Source organism: Peromyscus maniculatus, chromosome 23 (assembly GCF_049852395.1).
Source record: "Peromyscus maniculatus bairdii isolate BWxNUB_F1_BW_parent chromosome 23, HU_Pman_BW_mat_3.1, whole genome shotgun sequence".
In the NCBI taxonomy this organism is placed as follows: domain Eukaryota; kingdom Metazoa; phylum Chordata; class Mammalia; order Rodentia; family Cricetidae; genus Peromyscus; species Peromyscus maniculatus.
Genome location: NC_134874.1, coordinates 48907584 through 48931609, shown reverse-complemented (window position 1 = coordinate 48931609; position 24026 = coordinate 48907584). Strand labels below are relative to the sequence as shown.

Below are 24026 nucleotides of genomic sequence, written 5' to 3'. Positions count from 1 at the left end.
TACACCTTGGATTTGTGAGACCAAAATGAGCCATCTTAGAAATAAGACCAAAATGCTTTCACCCTGAAACTAAGGCCTAAGATTTCTCCTTTTAGGAACAGGCCATGAGTTATTGGAATAAGCCATGAGTTACTGAAACCAGTCAGCCCAGATTCCAGAAACCAGGAAGTGTAAAAGTACAGAGTCACAAGGTAGTCACAAGGTAATGACTGCTGGACTATGGAATGTCTTCTCCCTGGTTCCCTAGGTAACTGTTTGACCAAAGAATGTTCCAACCCTGGTTTCCAGGGTAACTGACCATAAAAATGTCCCCACCTGAGGACAGCCAATGAGAAATGGCGGTGGGCAACCAACCGCTTAGAAATAAGATTAAGCCATGAATTCTAGAAAGTCCCTAGAAGCGAGCCAATCAGAATTGTACCTGAACCTAAATGATGTAACCTTATGGTTTTTGCCTTTAAAAACTGAGCTTGCAGAGAGGCGGGCACTTCCTCCATCCTCCACTGCATTGGATCTGGTGGACAAAGTCCATGCCCAGGCTGGTATTGCTTTTGGATATCCAGAATTAAACCTTGCTTTTGCATTCCGGCATGCTCATCTTCGGTGGTCTCTCTGGGGGTCGAGATCTGGGCACAATAGAATTATCTTGGGCAGTTTGGAGTCCAAAGTTAATCTTTGAGTGGTGTTTATTGGCTCAATAGCATCATTAGGAACCAAGTAAAATTTTTGTTCTGGGACCTTGACAGGGCCGACAGGGAGGCCAGGACCTCTGCCTTCTCTCAGCCTCCTGCAGAACAAGGCCTGGTGGACCTGACAACTATTCATGGTTCATGAAGGACTTAAACCTTCTGATCGATCCACTCAAGTCCCCCACAACCTCTCTCATTTGTTCAAACCTGCACACACACCCGGTCTTAGTCCTCGGGAAAAACCTGCTACACAGAGACCGTTCCCAAACACCACCTCCGGGACACATCCGCCCGCTTGCCGGGACTATCGTCACTCCGCCCGGCTAAAGACAGGCACGTCGTTGCCCTTGTTGTCAGCGACCGAGGACCAGGAGCGTCGTGCATAACTGCCACCGCTAGGTGTCCCCCGACAACCGTCTTCATCCTCAAGGAAACAACACAGATCGCTTGCTCGCTCGCTCGCTCGCGCGTCTCAAGCACTCTGGCGCTCCGGAGGGTCCTCCCATGATCATGTCCCCCCACCCGCCGTGGGTGACAGGACAGGGCACTCACCGCCTCTCCCGAGTGGTTAAAAACGCTGGCTGGCCGTGGTCGCGCCGGGACATAGCGAACGCGGCCTACAGTCAGGCAGACCCCCTCAGGATACGAAAACGAAAGTATGACAGGAAGCTGTGAAAAACAGGCGAATCGCTCTCTAAAACAGAGAGTGTGACTGACCGTTACTCCTCGGAGTATGTGGGGCGGGCAAGGGGCTGGCTAGCACAACTATGGGATGGTGGCATCCAAACTCGGTGGGAGGAAGGGAGGCAGGCAGGCAGGCAGGCAGGCAGGCGGCCGGCGAGGGCAGTTCCGTGTGCCTGCCATTTTAGATGGATGTCCTTTTAAAGACATTTCACCACCTGCTTGGGGTTTGGTTTTTGTCGTGGTGTTCCTTGCTGCCCACCCTGTAAACATCCTATACAAACATCCTGTTAGCTTGCCCCACCTTATGCAGATGCCAGCTTCTTGCTCCCCCCACCCTGCAGGAACTATATAAACCTTTGTGGAAGAGAAATAAAGTGGCACCTTGATCAGAATCTAGACTTGGTGTGTTTTCCTTTGTATCACCTGTCCCTACATTCCCTCCTTAGGGTCGTCAAGAACCCATTGTAGCCCTGCAGGTGGGCCATTTGTTTATTTTTGTTTTTATATCCTAACCAAAATTTCCCCTCCATTCTCTCCTCTCAGCCCCTCCCCCACCTACACTCTTCCTGCTCCCCATCCATTCCTCCTCCTCTTTTTTCTCTTCAGAAATGGACAAGCCTCCTGTGCATATCCGCCTGCCATGTTAAATCAAGTTCTGGTGAGACTAGCCATGACTTCTTACATTGAGGCTGGACACAGCAATTCAGTAGGAGGAATGGGTCCCAAAAGCAGGCATTAGAGACAAGCCCTGCTCCCACTGTTAGGAGTCTCACAAGAAGAACAAGTTATACAACTGTAAAATATATGCAGAGGGCCTAGGTCAGTCCCATGCATGCTCCCTGGTTGGTGGTTCAGTCTCTGAGTCACTATGAGCCTAGGTTAGTTAGTTCTGTGGGATGCTTGTGGGGCTCCTGACCCAACTAGCTTCCACAAAAATGTAATCGTTTATTCATTAATTTATGCACATTTGTGTTTTGCCTTCATGTATGCTTGTGGGAGGGTGTCATAACCTCTGGAACTGGAGTTGCAAACAGTTGTGAGCTGCATGAGATTTTTTTCATTATTTTAAAAATTAATAATTTCATATGATGAGTATATGGAAATCTTCTGATTGGTATTTAAAATAATAACATCTATCTATTTTCTTATTTGGAGACAGAGAAATACATACATACATACAATAGAGAGAGAATGAACATACAATACACGCCATGCCATTCTGTCATTCTGTTCATATGGAGGTCAATGAAAGAATTAGGAGGAGTCAGCTCTTTTCTTCCACCCAGCTACCCATCTCATTGGCCCTTCCATGGTACTTTTCATGATCAACTCATGGCTTTCTGCCTTAGAGGGTTTTCTTGTGGTGCTGAAACTTAGAGAATATTTTAATATTAAAGGGCATTGTGAAAATTTGTGCAGAATTTTGTTTCAAATGAATGATACTCTCAATAAGAGCTCACCCTAAGACTAAGAATTCTTGGTGGGAGGAGGTTTGCTGTGTGTCTAGCTTACAGAAACTGCTAGTCTAGAGTAATTCATGGGAAAACACAAAAGTGAAGTTACTCTGTCATGCAGGTAAGTGAGTTCACTGGAAACCACCAGTAAATATGAAAAATCACCAAGGAAGGTTCCAGAATGAGTCAATGAAATGGCATGTTCTTCTTGGCATTGTGCCTTTGAGAGTCTTTCCTGTCTTCCTAGTGCACTTCTCAGGTCTAAGGCTATTGGTCATCAGTAGTGCTGTGGAGGCCCCATGTGGACAGTTCAGGTTTCAGAATTTAACCAGTTACAGCAATCACCACATACTTAACCAAATACAACATTCTTACAAGAGTCAAAATTTCCAAGGTACTTCATAAGTTAAATATCCTTCATGGTTACTGTGCATTTTAGAATACCAAAGTCTCAAAGACTTAGTGAAAAACATTCCAGTTAGATGAATTACCTTTTGTTGTTGTTGTTGTTGTTGGTGGTGGTGGTGGTGGTTTTTCAAGACAGGGTTTCTCTGTGTAGCTTTGCACCTTTCTTGGAACTCACTTTGGAGATGAGGCTGGCCTTGAACTCACAGAAATCCACCTGCCTCTGCCTCCCAAGTGCTGGGATTAAAGGCGTGCGCCACCACCCACCACCTGGCAGATGAATTACCTTATATATTTCAATCACTAAATACTTTTAAAACAAGAATTACTGAAAAGTTGATGCAAAATGAAATGCACAGAACATGATATGAACACAGTTGTTTTTATATCCAGACCTTTGGCTTTATTTCATACTTGATGGCACTCAGAATATGCCATCTCAAAACATGGGGCTTGACATAGGAAGTTATTTGAGTGGATGAATGAATGTGAGGAAGGACTCAGATCTTCCCCTGAAACTGCTCATAAAACTAGGAAGGACTTTCTGACAATTTCCTGAAGCAGGTCAGAAGCACCACATGTTCCTCCATGGAGGAAAGGTGCAGCTGCATATCTGAAGACTGATGAAGGCACACAGAGAGGATGTGATCCAAAAGCCCTCACTATTTGTCATTCATCTGCTTGACTTCTATTTCTTTAATTTTGACACACGTTTCATAACATTCCACTTTCCATCAACTCAGGAATAAACTCTCAGGTCTACTACATGCTCTAAAAGGCACAGTGCTTTCCCTGAGCCATGGTGCATGCCCAGGGTTCAATGCCATGCCACATGATTGAAATGACTGGGCTCACCAGGAGTTGAATATCAGGGAAGACCCCCAAGGTGTGAAGGGTAGGGGTTTTGGGAAATATGGGGGATACATAAAGGCATCATTCTGTGGTAAGGAAGGAACTCCAGTGGACATGAACGCTGTAGCCCACCCTAAGGATCCGGACCATAATGAAATCTAGAGTAAGGGTCCATCAGTTCTGGGGCCATGTGCTCTTCTGTCCATACACATTGTAGAATTTGGGGACAGAAGCCTGATTTGAGACCAGATGAGTATTTGGAAGGCTCCCTTTCTTTGGTAGACTTGTCCTGGTCTCTAGCTACGTGCAGTGTCAGTAATTTCTCTTAAGATCATCACTACAGCAAGACTGATGACCTTTCACCATCTCCATGGGCTCCATGAGTCACTCTGACCTGTGTCTGGGATGTTACCCCACTTCTAAACTAAGGAGTTTCCTGGGGCTGCTGGGTGTCACTTGGACAGTTTTTGGCAGGAGTCTGTGAAGCTTGTGGTGACTGCCTTTTGGTGGAGGCATGGGGACTCTTGGGGATGGACTACTCCTATTTGCTTTCTCATCTTGTTGAGACTTTAGGCACTAGTGAGACGTTGATGTCCTTGATTTTGTTCTTGGCTTTCAGGCTTGGAAGGATGGCTAGGGCTCGCATAGACCAGGCAATGTGCCCTTTTCTAAGACCATGCAGCCATGTACGGGGTAACAGCTGCTCTTATACCCTCATACACATCATCAGTTTGAATGAGAGTTACCTCTTTCCATCTTTCCCCCTGATAGCTGGAAGCTCATTAAGTTGGGTCTAAGAGGGACCTCTCTAAATGAGCCTGGTGCCTGGTTGGGTACACGGGGGTCCAGGATTCAGGGTTAGATACTCCCCAGGGCATATGAGAATGAGATGGGGATGGATGGCAGCTGATGATGCTGTGTTCATCTTCTCCCATCTCCCTTGCTCACTCAGTGGCTGGGCATCAATACTATATGATTTTATGATTAAATAATTTGATACTGATTAAGTGAAGTCCAAAATGCTGCTATTAATGTACATTTAAAATACCTGACTTTTAATTGTAAATTAGCATATTCACTTAATATTACATGAAAATATGCACATTTGAGGATTACTTCTTAAGCAAAGGATAGTCTATGTAATGACAATTAATTTTGAACGAGAAAAATCTCAGGTCTAAGCATTTGGGGGGGGGCTTGATCCTTAGGAAGAGTTGTGCTGTGAAAGTTTGTGCTAGGTGAGTGTTCATGCTTTTCTCTTGTTAATGTCTGTTTTGTTGTGGAGTCTCTATCAAGGAACCTAAGATGGTAGAACCAAATGAGAAGACTCTCCATTTTTAAAAAAGTGCTCTCCTCTACAAAACATCTTCTATTAGCACCACCAAAATATTGTTTTATTATGCCTTCTAAGGATATCTTGGTGGTTTGTTAATTTGAATATAAGAAGCTCCCATAAGCTCACAGGGAGTGGCACCATTAGGAGGTGTGGCTTTGTTGGAGAGAGTGTGGCCTTTTTGGAGGATGTATGTCACTGTAGGGGTAGGGGCTTGAGATCTCTTATGCTCATGCCATGCCTAGTGTCTCAGAGCACTTTTTGTTGCCTGTAGGATCAAGATGGAGCTCCTTCTCCAGCACCATGTCTGCCTGCATGCCTCTATGTCCTGCCATGATCATAATGGACTACACCTCTGAAACTGTAAGCCGCCTGATTCAATGTTTTCTCTTATAATTGTTGCTGTGGTCATGGTGTTCCTTCACAGCAACAGAAACCCTAAGTAAGACAGTACGTATCCAACATAATTACAGAGGACAATGTACTCAAAAAAGAATTTTACTTTTCGACCACCCTTTGGGCATGGATCTCTGATATAAACCAGCTCAGATGCAGAATACCTTGTAAGGGTTTGTACATTTAGCTGTATTTGTTACAAATGCTTTTAGACCTGTCTATGTAGACATCACTGCAGTGCAAGCCCAAGGTCAATCAATTCACCTTGCTAAGTGGAAATCCGGGACAACCAGGGGTCATGCAGTGGGTAAGAGCTGATCTGTTGTTCTACACTGAGTAGCAGCGTGCAGAGTCAGAAATACCTTTCTCTTTGTGTTCTGCCTTTTGTCTCCTATTACTTCTGATGTGATCTTTCACTCATTTAATTAGAATTTTCCCAACACATGCAGACAGCCCACCCATGCCATCTCCTTCCCATGCTACTCACCCTAGTTACCTCTGTGTCTTCAAAGCCTAGTGTAATAAATGTTTCCTAAGTCTACACAGAACCATAAACTAGGACATGAAGAAATTAACAATTCAACTTCTAGGCAACTAGAAGCTGTTTTAGATAGAGACAGTTGTGGCCACTACCATCATTGAGAATGATACCTCATGACATACATACATATATATCACTCTATTATTCAGGGGAGAAAAAAATTAAAATACAGGAAAAATTAAAATATAGGATTAATATTAAACTACTGAAATGATATGCAGGTATAGAAAAAAGCATTGAAGGAAGTTTTGATATTCATTTCTAGATACTGAAAGCAAAGTTTATTTCTCATACTTCTTATTTTTGAAAGTTAGATGTTACATATATTCTAATAAGGCAAATGCAGTCTCAGTTGGGAATTAAAAAATGATGTCTTTCAAAAAAAATATAACAGGCCCTCAGAGTTAAAGGCAGCAAAGAGCTAACACAGCAGTCCGGGCACTCGGAAAGTTCTGCTGCCTCCATGGCTGGTGTCTGGGAGTTGGGATTTCAGTTTATCTTTATATGTATATACACATGTAAATGCAGTTAGATGTGGTTGTATACACTATGTATACCATACAGATGCTTATAAAATCATGAACATAACTATACGCACAGCTCTGCATACCATACACGGGCATGCCATACACATGCATGCCAGTACCACAAAGGCTGTTCGTTCCTTTTTGATTTTTTGTTTGCCAATTTATTGTACATTTAATTCAATTTCAAAGTATATTTCTGTGTGTGTATGTGTGTGTGTACATGCAATTGTGTAGACAAACACATATTCTTAAATGTATGAATGTGGGCACATATTTGTATGTATTGTATGGAAACAAGCATGTGTGTATTGTGGCACAACACTGATGGTGCCCTCATCCTTTATGATGGGCTAGTGGCACTATTACAGTGGGATGGGGCATGCTTGATCATGCTTCATTCTGTGCATGGAACTTCTATGCTTCTAGAGCATTGATGTTTTCTAAGATGTTACTAACAATGTGTAGATGTTCCAGGGTCTTTCTTAGATGGATATCTACAATCTATGTGACATGCTAAGTCCCTCAGATACCATTTGACACCAAGCACACATAAGAATTCAGTTTCTCCTTCCTCCTCCACCGTACTTTCAGATTATAGTAAATCACCCCCATCAAGTAAGTCTAACAACGCTTAATGGCTATCCAGAACTTTGTGTAGAGCAGGAAATTGTGGGTTCCCAGGATCCAATGATGCTGACAGGAAGACTTCCAAATGGGGTGTTTCTACTGCAACTATTGTCACAGCCATCTAGGCTGAGACAGCAAAGAGGCATCTCTGCTGGGCAACTGTATAACTTCTCTTCTTCCAGATTCTGCTGCTGCAGACAGGAAAAGTATTTCAAGCTCTGTGATTAGATAGCTGGTTTAATTGAGGCCACCCTCCCTAAATTCTGTTTGGTTTTGAGGGTAGCACAATGCTTACACTTCATCTAGAAATCACAGCAAGAATTTACCCACAGTTTTTTTTTCTTTATAATTGAGATTTGATTGGTTGAGGACCAGTAGAAAAATGTGTTAATTCAGTTTTGTTTTCTTTCTTTTTACATGCCATAATTCTTAAGTGTAGTTTTCCATCATCAATAAGATAGAGAAATGGAACACTGTGATACCTTGACCAACTCCTCAGATCTCTAAGATGCCTACTTTCCACTACCCTTCAAATGTCATATTAGGGCAAGAAAAATGCATCTATGGGAAAGAAGAATAAAAAGGAAACCCAACAATAAGGTCCCTGAGTTAGAAGGATTGCTGGAAATCTGAGACCAGCCTAGAGATAAACTTTCAGGGAAGGAGAAAGGCATGAAGGTAAAGGACAGTGGGAGATTGAGAAGGGGGTTGCTCAGAGTGGGATATGTCCATTGTTTTCTACTACTAATCTCCACTAGCATTTGTTAGAAAAGGTGACAATAGCTGAGGCAGAGTCAGCACCTGTCCCAGGACTCTGCTTTCCAAATGGGACAGAATGAACTGCTGTTACACTGCTATCCAGTGAGTGACAGCCTCAGAAGTCATCAACTACCATGATGAGAGGAGGCAGGGAAAGCCTCATGGCTTTCTGCTTTCTGGTCAATCCCACTTCAAGGTGCATTTAATGATGGTGAAGGGATAGGCTGGAGGGCAAAATTTCAAACAGCTCTGTTCCCCAAGCCCAGGTACTGCAGATGGCAAAATACAAGCTCATAATGAGAGACTCTTGATGATAAAGTCAGTCTCAGGAATGATGGAGCAGTATTTGAACTGTGTTCATACGGACTGAGTGCTCCATCCCCACTGACCTTCCTCTTCTCAGCAGTGAACTTCTGTAGTAGGAGAGGATGATTGGATGGGAAGTTGTCCCCAGGCAAGGATGATAACTGAAGCCTTCAGGCACCTTCCCTAATTACCCAAGCTGAGAGGTATATGATAGTATTTTATTTGTACTGGAGTGTGATTTTCATGATATGTTAATAAATAAAGTTGCCCAGGGGTCAGAGCTATTAGAGCCATAGCAAGAGCGTGGTGGTGGTGGCCCACACCTTTAATCCCAGCACTTGGTAGAAGAGCTAAGTAGATCTCTGTGTGTTCAGGGATACAGCCAGCATTGGAGACATACACCTTTAAGACCTGGAGGGCTGTACTTACAGGCAGTGACGAGGTGGTCATGTGTTTGGGCTTGCAACCAATGAGAAGGCAGAACAGAAAGACTATTTAAAGACATACACACAGGAAGTAGCTCTCTTTCGGAGAGGTAGGAGCACCGCAGGAGGTAAGATTTTAGCTCTGAGCTCTGACCTCTAGGCTTTCTCTTTTATATTGGTTCTGTGTTTCTTATTTTAATAAGACGGTTGGTTACATCTATAGAGGTAGGTTCCCAAAATGAGCAGACCGGGCAGGAGAGGCTCTGAGTGGGCAGATGACTACCTCACTGAAGCTTGGAACAGACTCATGGCCAAGACAGGCAGGGCTGGTATTAGCTTGCAGGACAGGCTCCTATGGCTCTCACAGAAGGTGAAAATACACACTCTCTACAGGCAGGCAAAGGTGAGGGATCTAGGGGTGGTTGGGAGTTTACTGCCTGCACACTCTGAATCTAAATCCTCCTCCCTTCCTTCCCAAGCCAAGTTCTTCATTGGCTTCCCATTTTAACCCCTTTCTTTCCTGGTAATGCATTGAAAAAATGTTAAGGATACATTATGTTTTTAAAAATTATGACTTTGTTTCCACACACACATACACACACACACACAATACATAAAAAAAAAAAACATGGATTTTGATCATTTCTGTTCAATGGTTACAATACTTGCCATCATTTAAGAGAACTGGTTACAAATTGTTATTGGTTAAGATAAGAATGAAATGACCAAGCAGATGCCATAACAGGCTGCTCAGTCTTCTCTCAGAGATCAGGCCTCAATTTCAGTTTCCTGAGACTGAGCAAGCAGTCTCTGGGAGGGCCGTGAACAAAAGACATAATCCTTGTAGTAGCTCCCTTTCTTCACATACTCTGACTGCTAAAAGTTCAGCCAGATGTTTACTGTCTGGGACCTCTCACCAACTTAGAGTTATGTGCATGAATCAAGAACAGAGCCTAGACCACTGAGCCAGCCCTCACAGTCAGTACATGCTAGGCCAGCTAGCCCCCATGGCAGCTCAAGGACATAGCCTGGGACTTGTGCTGGACTGCCCCCAAAGTGATCATTGTAACCACCAACCAGTAAATTCAAAGGTTACAACCTTCACCCAATTAAAAGAGAACAGAGATAAAAATAAACCATCCGAGTTGCACCCGTACAAAACTCCCAAGGCCCCCAAATGCTCTGAAGGGTTTGTGGATTTTGCCTTTAAAAAGCTAGCCTCACAAAGAAAGAGCAACTCCTCCCTGCCTCACTGTATTGGGTGTAGGAATGAGTTCCCTGTCTAGACTTGTATCTACAGAATAAACCTTGCTGTTGCATTCTGGATACCTATGGTCTTCGGTGGTCTCTTTGGGGTCACAATCTGGGCATAACAAGAAAAAACTGGATCAAATTTCAAGCAGAGTATAACTCAATGAATTAAATAGAAAAAAGGGTATTTTAAGATGTAATATGTTTATAAAAATTTAAAGGCTTAAGTATGTCGTGAGAGATTGACTGTATTCTGTATTGGGTCTGAGGAAGTAGTTTAAGATACAAAAATATGGAACTTTGAAGCTTAAATAAGTTATGAGATTTGAATATAAATAAAGTTTATATGGGGTCTAAGATCTAATGGTTTAAGGTATGGGAATATAAAAAGAATATTTTGGGAAAAAGGAAAATATATGAAATGCAACTTCACTTAGGTAAAGTCTCTAATGAAGCAGAGGGCTAGATTTCTGACTTTGGAAGGAAGATCTACCTAAAGGCTTCCATTGTGAGCACAGAGGCTCATGGAAATGGCACCTTGGTTTCAAGTCACTTTTGGGTGAGGTATGTAGCAGGGATGTAACAGCTAGACCATGTGACGTCAGCACATGGACATTCTAATGTCTCCTGGAGAGCCCTGGCATTCCATGTGATGTCACCAGTGTTGTGGCAACACCAACTGTCATTGGGGCATTGGTGCAGTGTCTCGTGTTTCACCTACAGACATGCTGACTAGACTGAACAGGATTCTTGGGAGAAAGGATGGCGAGCACAGGGAGATCAGAGGGAGGCAGAAGGAAGATGGCCTTCAGTCTCCATGTCACACATCAAAAAATAAATGGTTCTGGGGAAAGCGCAGTGAGTTCTGGGAAAGGGATGGGGAGCTTCCTGAAGGAGGAAAGCTTCAGCTGATCCTTTCAGGAGTGGGGCTAAGGAGGGGAGAGTTTCTGAGAAGGAATGGGCCTATCCTGGTCCTCTGAGTTCTTCAAGAGCAGACCCAGAATTGAGGATTTTCCATGGTTAATTTGGCAGAGAGCCAGGGATGGTCAAGGCTGAAGCTGCTCTGTTGAGGGCCCTCTGCTTTCACTCTGAGTGGGAAGGAAGCACAGAGGGACTAAAGAGGTTTCAGTTCCAGCCCTGCACCTCACCCACACTGGATTTCTTTTGGTGTGTGTCACTAATAACAGGGAGAGAAAGGTCCCCTGGCAGAGCTAGAGAGTCTCACATCTTAAATATCAACCACTGGCAGGGCAGGAGCCACCAAGTATTGCTGCATGTCAGTGGCCCCTAAGGTTTCTGAGTTCCTGCCCTCTCAACTAGCTAGTCCTCTTTCCTCTACCTTGAGTGCTGGACTGGGACATCACTCTTCCTTTAAGTATTTTGTTCTTGGTGACTGAAAGCTCACCTGGGGATGCCCAGTCCTTAGGTATTTTCAGTCATACCTTTCAATGGTTGATAACACCTCTGCTAACATCATAATGGTTGAAATGTATTCTGCTGGAGGTTTTGGCAAAAGTTCCATCATTTCCTATGTGACTTATCATTGTTCTGACAGGACCCACATAATCATCCACCATTCCCATACATTGTAACTGCCCCATGGATCTTCTCTAATGTGCTCATTCACCTCATGGAACTGATCTTCCTTCCCCATTGTCCTGAGCTAATTTCTTAGCATCCTTAATTTCTCATCTTATTAGCTGGCGATCATCAGGATGAGAGGAGCCATTCCTGGGCGGTGTTTTGAAAATGAGTCTTGCCCTCCACACATGATGAACTATTGAATTAGAATGAACTAGATTCTAATGAATCGGAGAGATCTCGGGATTGGAAGGAGGAAGTGCTGAAGGCCTTCCCCTGTGTCTCAGGAAAGGCTCCTGGAAAGGGCAGCTTGGCTATTGGTGAATTGGGGAAGAGCTTGTATCACATAGGTGATGACCATTGTAGGTGACCCTAACAGTCCATTCTCTGGAAATTCTATTGTATCCTGGAGAGCCTGTGTCATCTTCTGTGAAATCACCAGTGTTGTGGCAATGCCAGCTGTCATTGAGGCATTCACTAAGTGCTTATGTTGTTCACCAACTGACATGTCGGCAAGACTGATCACACTGATTGGCAGAGAGAGCCCTAGTTTCCTAAGAGGTGAGGCTAGAACTGGACCTTCTAATAATGGGGTTCAGTAGCTGTGATCATGAAGCAATGGGCCTATGCTACTTATCTGGGTTCCTAAAGAGCAGAACCAAGGTGGAGGATTTCTGATGGTTAGTTGGCAGAGGGCCAGGATTGGTCAAGGCTGCAGCTTCTGTGCAGGAACCTCCTTCAGTTCATTCTGAGTGGCAAAGAATGCCAACAGGAGGCAAAGAATGCAACAGGAGGCCCAGAACCACTAATGCGGTATCAGAATGAGATGCTGTTGCACTTTATATCCGATGTAAATACCAAGGAGGGAAACTTTCCATCCATGTACCCAAGTCTGAGACATTCAGTTCATTTTAGTCGTGGACACAGGTTATCAGGTCTGGGAGGTGAAGAGCACTAGGGACTCCTGGACTTCCTTGCATCACATCAGGTATGAGATGACAATTCCAAACCAACATGACCTGTCTTGCTTATGTCTTTCAGGACCAGGGGGGCTGCAGTAGGGGCTGAGGCATATATCTAGCCATAGTGATTGGAGACAGACACATGGCTTATGAGGCCCAGCTTAAGGATAGCTGCTCTGATCTTTGAGGCCTTCACTGGGTTCCATGCTTTTCCTCTTCCTCGGGCCTCCTCTTGGGACTCCACATGATCTTCTTGGCTTATGCCATTCATCTGTACAAATTCACTTGTGTTTATGTACCTACAGGGACTGCTAGGAAGGCATCATCCATACCCTTCTTCCTCACTGAGCAGGAGCAGCAGCTGAACCAGGTGGAAAAACTGAAACTTCAGCTACAGATGATGAACAATGACAGGAATGAACTGCGTGAATTCCTGGCCCATTACAACAATGAGTTGAACAAGAGGTATTCATCATGCCCTGTTCTCTGGTGAATGTCTTGACCCTACTGTGTCAATTCCAGCAGTCCTTGGGTCACTGGAAGCTGCACCTGCAGGGTGACCTGCACAAACAAATTTTCCTGAATGCATCTGAGAGTCAGAACTGAAGCCTGTAGGAGTGAGATGGGACACAGGCTGTTCTGATTCCTCCTTATGAAAACCAGGTCCTGTGGCCTGAATCCACAGAGAGGGGCAGTAGGGTGTATGATCACTACTTTCAAGAGGCCTTAACAGGTGTTGGCTTGTAGGAGATGCTGGGTGCTCTGAGTTTAACCTGAGTCTCTGTATTTGATAAGATATTTCTTTTTGCTTGTTGCTCTGGGAGCAGATTGAAGGGCCTGGTTTTCCTTCTTGGTCCATCTGTGTGTGACTGGAAGGCTTGGTGTCCATTCATGCTCCTCTCTGGTCTTGTTCCTTGTACTGTGAGACAATGCCACCCACCTGCTTTTCTCTGACATCCTAACTATGTGTGGGTTTGTGTGTTTGTGAATTGCCCTCTCAGGGGCCTAAACATCACAAACATGGCAGTGTCAGGTTTTGCCCTTTTCACTTCCCTCTCCCTTGATAAACCATTAGATTACATTCCAAAATTTAGTCCCCAAGTTCATTCCCTTTTGTGGACACTGACTCATTCTTGAAACTAAACACCAAAGTCCAACAATCAAAATTCATTACTCGGGTACATTTGACAACCTGTCCCATCAGATCTCAGCAACTCACCCTAGCCACAGACTTAACCTTTCTATTTCAAATCCCACAGATGAAAAAAAGCCTGCTGCGTGTTGTCTGCCTTTGCCTGATCCAGAGGCAGCTCCCAATGCCATTCTTGCCCTGCTGGGGAAATACATCTCTTTGTGCTGAGGATTTGCTGTCTCTGTGTGTTCTGTACTGTCTCTGAGAGGCTCCCTTACAGTGTGTGTGTGTGTGTGTGTGTGTGTGTGTGTGTGTGTGTGTGTGTCCCCCTTCAGATCTTGTGAGATAGAGATTGATAGTAGGCCTGAGGATTTGCCTGTTTCAAAGATGTCAGGGGATATATTTGCTGAGACCAGGGTGTTCCACTTTGAGCATCACTGTTCTCAGTCTTTGTGCTCACCCTGGTGCCTCATTGGAATCCCCTTGGGAGTTTTATAAAGCCATCCTCATGGAGTGCCTCCTCCATGGCAATGCTGATGATGAGTTCTGGATATCCTTGTAAGGACAAACATTTCTGTTCTCATGACAGTGGAAATGTCATCGCAGATTTCAGGTAGGCCCACGCCTGTGGACCTTCTTAGAGAGCTACTCTACCTCTCCAGACCTATTGAGGGAGCTCATGTAGCCCTGTCTCCCTCCCTGTTGACACCCAGCCCTTCCTGGCCCTGGGGCAGGGTAGCAAGTCTAATGCACATCAGGAGTTTCCAGTACATAGGATCCAGGGTGTGACATCCAGTGGGCTAGGGTAGTGCAAACTACAACCTTAATTCATGGAGTCTCTGGGGCCTGTGTTCACAGGATTCTTTGCTCCTGAGGCCATGCCCTACCACAGGCTTAATTCTGAGCATGAGATGCAGAAAACAGAGCATAAGAAGGATATGTCAGATGTGAAGAAATTACCCAAGGAGATTAGTGAGGCCTTGTACAAGTGCACGGAGCTGAGTGAGAAGACCAAAATCTACCGGTGAGTGCCTGACTTGGGTGGACTCCAGAATTTGGTAAGGACTGCTTCTTGTCTGAAGTTTCTCCAGTTCTGCCCAACCCTGCTGTCAGGAGGAATCTGTCCCACCTGCCTCCTGCAGCAAAATGGCCCAAATAAACACACAGAGGCACATATTACTTTCAAACTGTATGGCCAATGGCTTAAATTTCAGGCTAGCTAGTTCTATCATCTTAAATTAATGCAATTCTATTAATCTGTGTTTTCCCACATGGCAGCTGCATTGCCAGGCTGCTGGCATGTTGCTACTTGGGTGGCAGCCGGCATTTCCTCCACCTCTGCCTTTCTTCTCTGTCTCTCCTGGATTTTCCTGCCTGGCTCCTTCCTGGCTTGCCATAGGCCAAAGCCTTGCCATAGGCCTTGCCATTAACCAATGAGAGCAATACATATTCACAGCATACAGAAAGACATCCCACAGCATCTTCCTCCCTTCTTCAACTTTGAACCAAAGTGAGGGCTGTGGTTCTAGTCTGCTTACCTCTTAGCAAGAAGCCTGCCTTATGGCTCATGGATTTGTGCCTCCTAGACTGAGTTCTCCTAAGTGTGAAGAGTCTAAGAGCCCCTTCCAACTTTTTCCTGTCAGCTTCTGGAACTTCTAGACAGAAAACATATTTGCACCATGAATGGTTTCTGTGGCTCTGGCATGAGGTTACAGAGCTGGTTTCTATGGGACACATGGCTGGAATGTATTCCTGATAGGTCTTCTGTCTCCCTCAGAGCATGGTTTCCCTCTACCTGCTCATGTTTTCCCAATACCAAGAACAGTTAAGTACCAGGGTGTGTGTGCGGGAGGTAGCAGATCCAGTCTTCATAGGTACATGGATCCCTTTTGCTGTCAGGGTCTTCAGAAGTAGTATAAATCTTTCTGGAATTTGGCTATTTTCTGGCTTCGGCCTGCACCTGAATGAATGGCTAATGAGGGCTCCAGCCCAGGGATGTTGAGGATGGAGAAATGGGACCTTGCAGGAATCATGGTATTAGGAGGCAGGAGTGGCAGATGGAGGTGGAACTCATCATTTTTGGTGATATTTTAGCACCCTCTACAGTCAGCACCTGAGTGAACAGACTCAGCTGAAGGAAAAAGTGAGAATGTTGCTAGAAGACAAGAAAAAGCTGCAGGGGGAGCAGATTTTACTACAAGAGTCCTGTGAGGAGGCAAAGAGGCTCTGTGAAGAGGCCCATGAGAAGATCTATGACCCCTGGACAAGGCAGCTGCAGGTAGGTTGAAGCAGCAGGGCCCACCTCTCTGACCACACACACACATATACACACACCATGTAACCATCTACTCACTTATCCAACTGACCCATCCCACCCAATAGTTCACTTCTGTGATCATTCACAAGTCTTTCTGGGAGTTAGCCTCTTAGAACAAGCAAACCCTACTGCTCTGCTGGAAGCCACAGTCCATTGAGGGAGACAGGTCAATCACATACCACTCACCTGTATGTAAGTATGGGAGGAGCCATGCTATGATGGAGCCACAGAGATCTGAGTGAGTCAGGTCAAGGGTCTGGGTCTCATTTGCTTGGCAGGGATCATTTGAGATCAGAGCAGACACAGCATGGAAGGAGGAACACCCTCTGAAAAAGCCAAATGACCGGGGCTCATAGACATCTTTTTGGGTGTCATGTGGCATTTTACCCTCTTGTTCCCAGACTGCCATGGTGTTCTCTTTACCTGGCCAAGCTCTTGGTTCACAGTTGAAGAAACTAAATTAACAGCGTGTCAGTTTGCTTTGAGAGGCATTGGCCAGTTCTCCCATCCTGGATCTTACATTCAGAAGCTCACTGGATGACCAGGGATGTGGCCGGGGCTTATGACAGGCCGGGGTCAGGGTGGCAGATTTGAGCCAACTCCATCAACATAGCCCGCAGAAACACAGCATGCTTCCCCAGGCGTTTTTAGTCCAAAATGATGCAGAACTGTGGGACTCACCTATAACAGCTAGTGTGAGGAGTCTTAATCCAACTGGTAATGTCATCCTCATCCAGTGTGATGTCCTCTTCATTGCATTCTGATCACTGGTGATTTGAGGGGTGTTTGTCTGTGTGTGAGTATACCTGTCTGAGGGCACATACATCTGTGGTTGTTTTGGAAGGTCTGATGATGACACTGAGTGTCCTCTGTTGCTTTCTCCCTTATTCCCTTCAGCCCGGGTCTCTCACTGAACCTGAAAATTTCTGTTCTGGCTAAGCTGGATAGCCACAGATCTTTGGATCTCCTGTCTCCTCACAGTAGAGCATCCTGTGTTTTTCTGTCTCATCTCGTTGCTAAATGGTTCATTTGGTCAGAAAGAGAACTGACTTTTTGGTTTCTCTTATTTTTTAAACATTTTTATTACTTTGGAGATGATACAAATTGTAATAAAGGACAATAATCAAACAATGGAGCTACTTTAAAAAAAAGTTAGACTTCTTTTCTTTCACGGCATAGAGGTAACTTCCCAGGAAAGGTCTGGTTTGTCTACTGGTTTTACAACATGGAACCTGACATTTTGATGCTCACTCTATGATGTATGTGTGTATGTCTTAGGATAGATTCTAACTGATAGTTGTATAGAGTGCTGCATTTTAGAAAAGTGCTGTTGATGACCTAAGTAGCCTTCTACTGACTGATGTGGGGCTGTTTTCATATAATGTGCACTGTAATCTGGTCAAAAGTTGTTGGGTAATGACAATGGGTGACTTCTAGTCTCTGGTGCTGTCAATGTCTTCTGTGAAGGAGTCTGTTAAGTTTAGCGAGGAGACTATGATGGGTCAACTTGAATCTATTGGGTGGCTTCATGTTCTACCCTTTTCTCCTGGCACTTGGTTTTGTGTGGTCCAACTCATTTGTGCAGAGCTTGTTACTTCTCTGTACGATCAGTGAATCTGGTGATAAGAACTTCCCTGGGAAGGGAAATAAGTTCAGGCCAGGGCAGAAGAGCTTGGCTGAGTCTAAGAGGCTTGTAGACTGCAGGGAGGACCCACTACCGCCCCCTGGAGTAGAAAAGGTGTTGCAACATTCTAGTCTTCTCCCTTGCCTTTCTGGATTCAAGAAAGGTGTGTGTGTGTGTGTGTGTGTGTGTGTGTGTGTGTGTGTGTGTGTGTGTGTTGTCTCTATGTGCATCTTTGTGGGTATGAAAATGTGTGTTTGAGCCTCTATGTGTATGTTCACTCTCTCACGGAACAATGGAACATCTTTAAGAATGATGGAGATGGATTTCAATGAGAAAGTACTGTGCCTAATCTGGTTAGTACCACTTTGCCTTCATCAAAGAACAGATGGAGCTGCCCATCCTTCTGCATGTCCACACAGCTAACTACAACAAAAGACATCAAATTGATGCAAGCTAAAAGTTTTTCATGTATTTGTAGAGGCAGAATCATTTTTCTGCAAAGAAATCTTCTGGAGAAAAACAAAATAATGGGGTCCATGACAGTGAGAAAGAGGCTACTGAGAGGCAGCAAAGGCTGCCTGAGGGTTTGTGTCCTTCTCTGCTCTGGGTGAAAGGAGGTTGACCACTGATGACTTCCCTGCATCCTGTTTTGTTTTTCTCCCCATCGCCTGCTGCCATTTTCCTTTCACCCTTGCCTAACCTTGGTTCAGCTAACCTGGTCCTTGGAGCTTGGCCTGGACTTTATTCTCAGAGAAATTCTGAACTGCAGAGGTGCTTGTGGCTGCAGCCCAGCCCAGCAGAAGTCCCACAGATATGCTGAGGTGTGAGAAGAGGCTGTCTCAGGGTACCGTTTAGGGTTTTAAACTCTAAAGCACCCACTCCATGTTGTGTCTGCAGCACTCAGAAACTGCTTTTACCACAAACTTCGTCATACTGAATTAAAATCAGCCTGATGGAGAGTTGGGAGAAGTGAGATCTCTCAGACATTGCTAGTAGTGTAAAATGGTGCAGCCCTGTGAGAAACTATGTACAATTATTGAGAAAGTGGAACTGTTTCTTTGGATGGAACATTGATTCCAGAATGGAATATGGTGTCCACAGAGAATAGGGGACAACAGGAATAGAGCAGGACTCATCAGAAGAGCCCAACTAGAAACTATTCAGATACCCATCATTCATGAGTGCAAACATACAATGTGGTCCATGGGATATTGTTAAATATGGAATAATATATGCAGTCATTTGGCGGTAATTTAGTCAACTTTCTGTTACTCAAAGAAATCTCTGACACAATCATCTTACTTAGAGGAAAGATTAATATAGATTCCGGATTGTAGAGATTTTCTAGTTTTCTGAGCTCATTGCTTTGGGTCTAAATTGAGGCAACCTGTGGTATAGAGACCTTGTTTAGGAGGAAGCTGCCCTCCTTGGAGGCACTGGGAAGCATTGAGTGAAAGCAAGGGGCTGGTCAACGGCCATCTAGTGGCCCTGTGCTAGGGAACTAAGCCTTCAATGCACAGACTGGGGAACTTGCTAGGAGAGCTTAGATTACAGATCAAACAACCAGGTGTTTACCTGTGTGTGTACAGGTTTTCAAGGCAAGCACTGCATTGACTTATCTACCCACTGAGTTCCTCCACCAGGTCACGAGGCATTCAAGTGCCATACAGACACACAAGCAGGCTGAACACCTGCACATATAAACTAAAAGTAAAATGAAAAATTACCAAAACCAAGTAAAATGCACATTCTTCTACACATCCCTGTGCTCAGAGCATCCTGTGTTTCTTGCCTCTGGGCTGGAATATAGGTAGAGAGGGTGTAAGTTAATGAAAGGTAACTTTCTTCTCCATGGTATCCCAGGTAATCTCTTCTTACATTAGTGTTATCTGGGAAACTAAGAATGGATGGAATGTAGTGTGCTTGTATGTGTGCATGCATATATATGTATGTGCTGGAGAGAGAGAGACAGAGACAGAGACAGAGAGAGGGAGAGCCATACACTCATCCATGTTTATGTACATGGTGAGGACAACCTCCCCTAAAAACATAATCTTCTTATGAACAGGAACAACAAAGACTTGAGGAAAATCTTCAGTCCCTGATGAAGCAGACGGAGCTGTTCACCAGGCAAAGGGACTTGGCAGTAAAGCTGCAGCATCACTTCACTGTGTCCCAGATGAGGTAGGAGCCCAGGCTTCCAGAAGCAGGTGGATCCAAGTGGGTCCGCTGTACCTGGATCTCCGTCCTCCTTGAGTTTTGTCAATTGGCAAAGCTTCCAGCCACAGGCAGGGGAAGAACCCCTCAGAGTGTCATTGCTGGCTCAGTCAACAGGAACTTGTGTCTAGGAGCAATATGCTCTCTCCTTGGTCTTATGGGGACTGTGTCCCCTTATTCCCTTCTGAGACCTCTACTATGCTCTGAGTATCTCATCTCTTAGATTAGATCTCCCCACAAATATTCCCATGGCAGCCAGAAACGTGGTAAGGAGAATCTTTGATCATGAAGGAAAGTGTGTCCCCTGCATCATTTCCATCAAGAACATCACATTTAGAGAGAAATGTCCACCCTTCGCAGATTTGCATACAGCACACTCCTGCTGACTGCAGGCTCTCTGCAGTGTTTATCAGTTTCTCATGAGAAGATTTACTCTGGTCATAAACAGAGTAGGAGCTCACAAGTTAATCCCATACAGGGTTCTGAGCTGTAGGAATAACCAGAGCCTTCTCTGCATTGCTGTGTAGGCTCCACTAGAGGGCGGGCATAGAATTTTCCAGGAGGTTCACATTCACCTGGATCTAATCAAGGCCAGGGATATCTTTCCTGACCTGTGCCTCAGACCTTGACATACTGATATTTCTCCAAAATGATGTTTTTGAACTGTTGGGGAAATACGCTGTTTTTTTCTAATCCAGCAAAGAGTGTATTTTCCAGTTCAACTTCTAGTAGTTTTTAAAAGCTGAGGAAAAAATCCTGCCCAGGTGCTCTCTGTCCCTTTTCCCTTGTGGAAGCAGGGAATGAACTCAGCTGAAAGGTAAGCCTTGATTGTCTAGCTGAGTAGAGCTGGTGGGGGCTCACAGCTGACATGGCAGGTCCCCACCAGGCTTGTGCCCCAGCTGCCTTCCTCCCCTAGGTTTGAAAACCTCCAGCAGGAACTGGAGCAGACCACAGCGCAGGAAGAGAGCCTCCTGCAAATGGAGCTGCTGGGGCAGAAACACTATGTTCCAGGCAAGTAAGCCACCATTGAGCCCCATCCCTAGCAGCCAGGGTGTTCATGGGGTGTGTTTCCTTCCTTAACTTTTGTTTACTAGGGATGAATAAGCCCTGATTTTTCTTGACAGTGGCACAGCAAAACTGTTTCTAAATCATATTTTCTTTACCGATTTTCCATGACAGCACCTCTTCAGAAAACTGAGAAGGCTGGAAGAAGCCAGAGACACCTTGCAGGCATGACATTCTACAATCTAGGTTCACGGCCTCCTCAGAAAATGCCACCTCTTTTCAGCTGTGAACTCACTAGTGAGGCAAATATTAACCGACCATCAGGCCATCCAGCCACAATCTGATCCACATCACTATTCCCAGAGAAAAGATTGTATCAGAAATAGTCTGAGATTCAGAGGACATATCACAAATTACTAAGAACCTTGACATCCATCAGCACGTGACCCCATTGAGGGGCAAAACAACATGGAAGAGGACATGTAGGTGAGCAAGAGTTATTCAGTAGACTTACTATCAAGGGCTCTGACAAGCTGACTCCATATGTGATGGAAATTTGACAAGGAAGACTGTGTTAACATCACACTGACATCCAGACAGACCACACCCAAAGGCATAAGATTCTCTAGTGCGGTGCTGAAGCTGATGCCATGTCATATGCTAGTGTTGCTGAAGCTAATTCACTGCAGAGAGTAAGCCAGTTCCTCACCTCATTTGCTCTTCCATAATGAAATTCCAAAGGATCCTGAAATTTGCTTAATTTTTTTTTTGTTATATGTTGGGATATTTATGCTTTGGATTTTGGTTTTCTTCATTTTGGTTTAAGGTTTTGTTAATTATTGTTATTTCTTTTATTCTTGTCACTGTTTTAATAGTTTGCTAAGGCTACACATTGTATATAAGGACTGCTGTTTTGAAAGCCCCCATTGAGTAAAATGAATGTATTTTTATGAATAAAATCCAATTTCAAATTTCACTCTGAGACTCTTCTTTAGTCAGATGAAGTTTCACACTCTGTAATCCCAGAACTCACAGGCTTGGATTTATTTCAGTAAGTTCCAGGAAGCTTATCCTTGGCTGCATAAGGATTTCCCAGCCATAGATCTCAGGGTTATACTGGGGAATGACACCTTGGATGTTGATGGAATAGCCTACTCCATGAATACCCACTACATAACAGAAAAACTAGACATATTGTATCATTGATGTCATATATTTAGCTGCCAGTAAAATGTGGTACACTGTATACACATGTTCACGAAATCATCATGAAAACCAAATTAAAAGAAAATGTAAGTATATTGCTCTAGGACTCTCAGGAAATAAGAACATTCATTAAAATTGTATAAAAGAAATCAGAAAATGACGAGCAATCTGCCTCTGGTTTTACTGAAATTAACATGAATGATAGCCAGGAAGAAGAGATAGTTTCCTGCAAGACATGTTGGGATATTTTGTGGTGCTTTTCTTTATACTTAAGGGTGTTTGGCCACCATGTAATGCAATTCCCACAGGCCAGGTGAGGGCAGATTCCACCTGGAATTTAAGTTAGAGAGGTTTGTTAGCTGTCCTGTGGGTCTTCTGAGACAGCAATGAGTGTTCTTCATGGATGAGCCATCTCTCCAGTCCCTGCAACTGACCTTGTCCTGCCAGCCATGTGTGCTGTCTTAGGTGGATTGGATCACTCCCAACCAAAAGTTTCATGAAACCTGTTGGGACAGGCATGCTAATTGTCTTAGGCTCCCACACATCCATGCAGGGCTCTCATAGGTTCAAGACCCTGCCCCAGTATCACTGACTGTCAGACTGGCACAGATTTGCTAGATCTCCTCTAGGTTGACAACACGTATTAAGACTGTCTGGAGGCCAGCCTGGGCTACCAAGTGAGATCCAGGAAAGGCGCAAAGCTACACAGAGAAACCCTGTCTCAAAAAACCAAAAAAAAAAAAAAAAAAAAAAGACTGTCTGATGAAATACAGAATTAAGAAGACGGTCCTGGGGTGAAGATGGGGTGAGGAATTACTCTTGATGGTCCAGATAAGCAATGTTGAGATGAACCTCATTGACTAGGTGGAGGGGATGGAGCCTGCATCAGGGGCCACATGTCTCTGGTGCAGAGTGATTCTGTACAAGACTAAAAAAAGGAGAGAGGTAGTTGATGCTGCTCTTTTACCACAGCAGATCTCAGATTATTTTGAGAAAGTTCTTCCAGATGACTGATTGATACTTGTGAAGCTACTCTGGAATAGATCTGACTCCAGAGATTGAGAGTGGGGCAGAGAGTTCATGTGTAAAGGATGTTATCCCGTGGGTCTCCAGACTGGAGCGATCACACGAAGGATAAAAAGAACCTTGTGTCCTCTGGTCTTCATGTAGTGGGGCAGTGCCAGGTCTTGGCCCACAGAAGCTAAGACATCTAGTTTTTCATTCCTCACTTAAACTAGAATCTCTCCATCTCATATAATTACTTGATTTATTAGATTACTGTGTGTTCCATTTGAGAAATTTCAGACTTGTGTTATTTTACTTTCTTGCCCAGAAGCTATAGAAACCTTGTAGGCTAGCAACAAAGCATCATCTAAAAAAAAACAGGTTAAGGGAATGTGACCATGTGGATTTTATAAGTGAGATAAGGCTGTTGTCAGGCCCAAACTACTCTAAAAGTTCTATACCTGTTTGGTGCATTGGTCAGGGTATTATGGGGTAACATCTTACAGAATGAATTTTTATACAAAATTTTATGCAAAATTTTATACAAAAGGCTATATTTTAGAATGACTTAGAGGCTGTGGTTCAGCTAATTGAATTTTGGCCGCTATAATGGCAAAGTCCTCTAATCCAGTAGTTGCTCAGTCCACTATGCTTGAAGTCTCAGCCCATCAGCAGTATAGTCTGGAATCCTAAAGCAGTTGGCTCCAAAACCAGTGAAGGAATGGACT

General features: G+C 44.3%; 1 protein-coding gene across 2 annotated transcripts; it reads left to right on the top strand.

Annotated features, from left to right (window-relative positions):
• The first annotated feature begins 5689 nt into the window (after positions 1–5689).
• Positions 5690–22063, top strand: LOC121826343 (disks large homolog 5-like). 2 transcript variants are annotated; one of them, XM_076559944.1, is made up of 7 exons: positions 5690–5780; positions 13098–13257; positions 14783–14948; positions 16019–16202; positions 19934–20049; positions 20999–21093; positions 21262–22063. In XM_076559944.1, exons 3-7 carry the CDS (start codon positions 14803–14805, stop codon positions 21429–21431), a joined length of 711 nt encoding a protein of 236 aa, XP_076416059.1. In that variant the 5' UTR covers positions 5690–5780; positions 13098–13257; positions 14783–14802; the 3' UTR covers positions 21432–22063. The 2 variants fall into 2 exon arrangements, with proteins under 2 accessions (XP_076416059.1, XP_076416060.1); XM_076559945.1 differs by lacking the exon at positions 5690–5780 and having other exon boundaries at positions 13124–13257; positions 21621–21822.
• The last annotated feature ends 1963 nt before the right edge of the window (positions 22064–24026 follow it).

Bases quoted from the DNA above. Each gene is read 5' to 3' on its own strand.
- LOC121826343 (XM_076559944.1), top strand. From the start codon at position 14,803: ATGCCCTACCACAGGCTTAATTCTGAGCATGAGATGCAGAAAACAGAG. The intron at 14,949-16,018 runs GTGAGTGCCTGA...GTGATATTTTAG, and splicing joins GAGAAGACCAAAATCTACCG to CACCCTCTACAGTCAGCACC. The intron at 20,050-20,998 runs GTAGGAGCCCAG...TTCCTCCCCTAG, and splicing joins TTCACTGTGTCCCAGATGAG to GTTTGAAAACCTCCAGCAGG.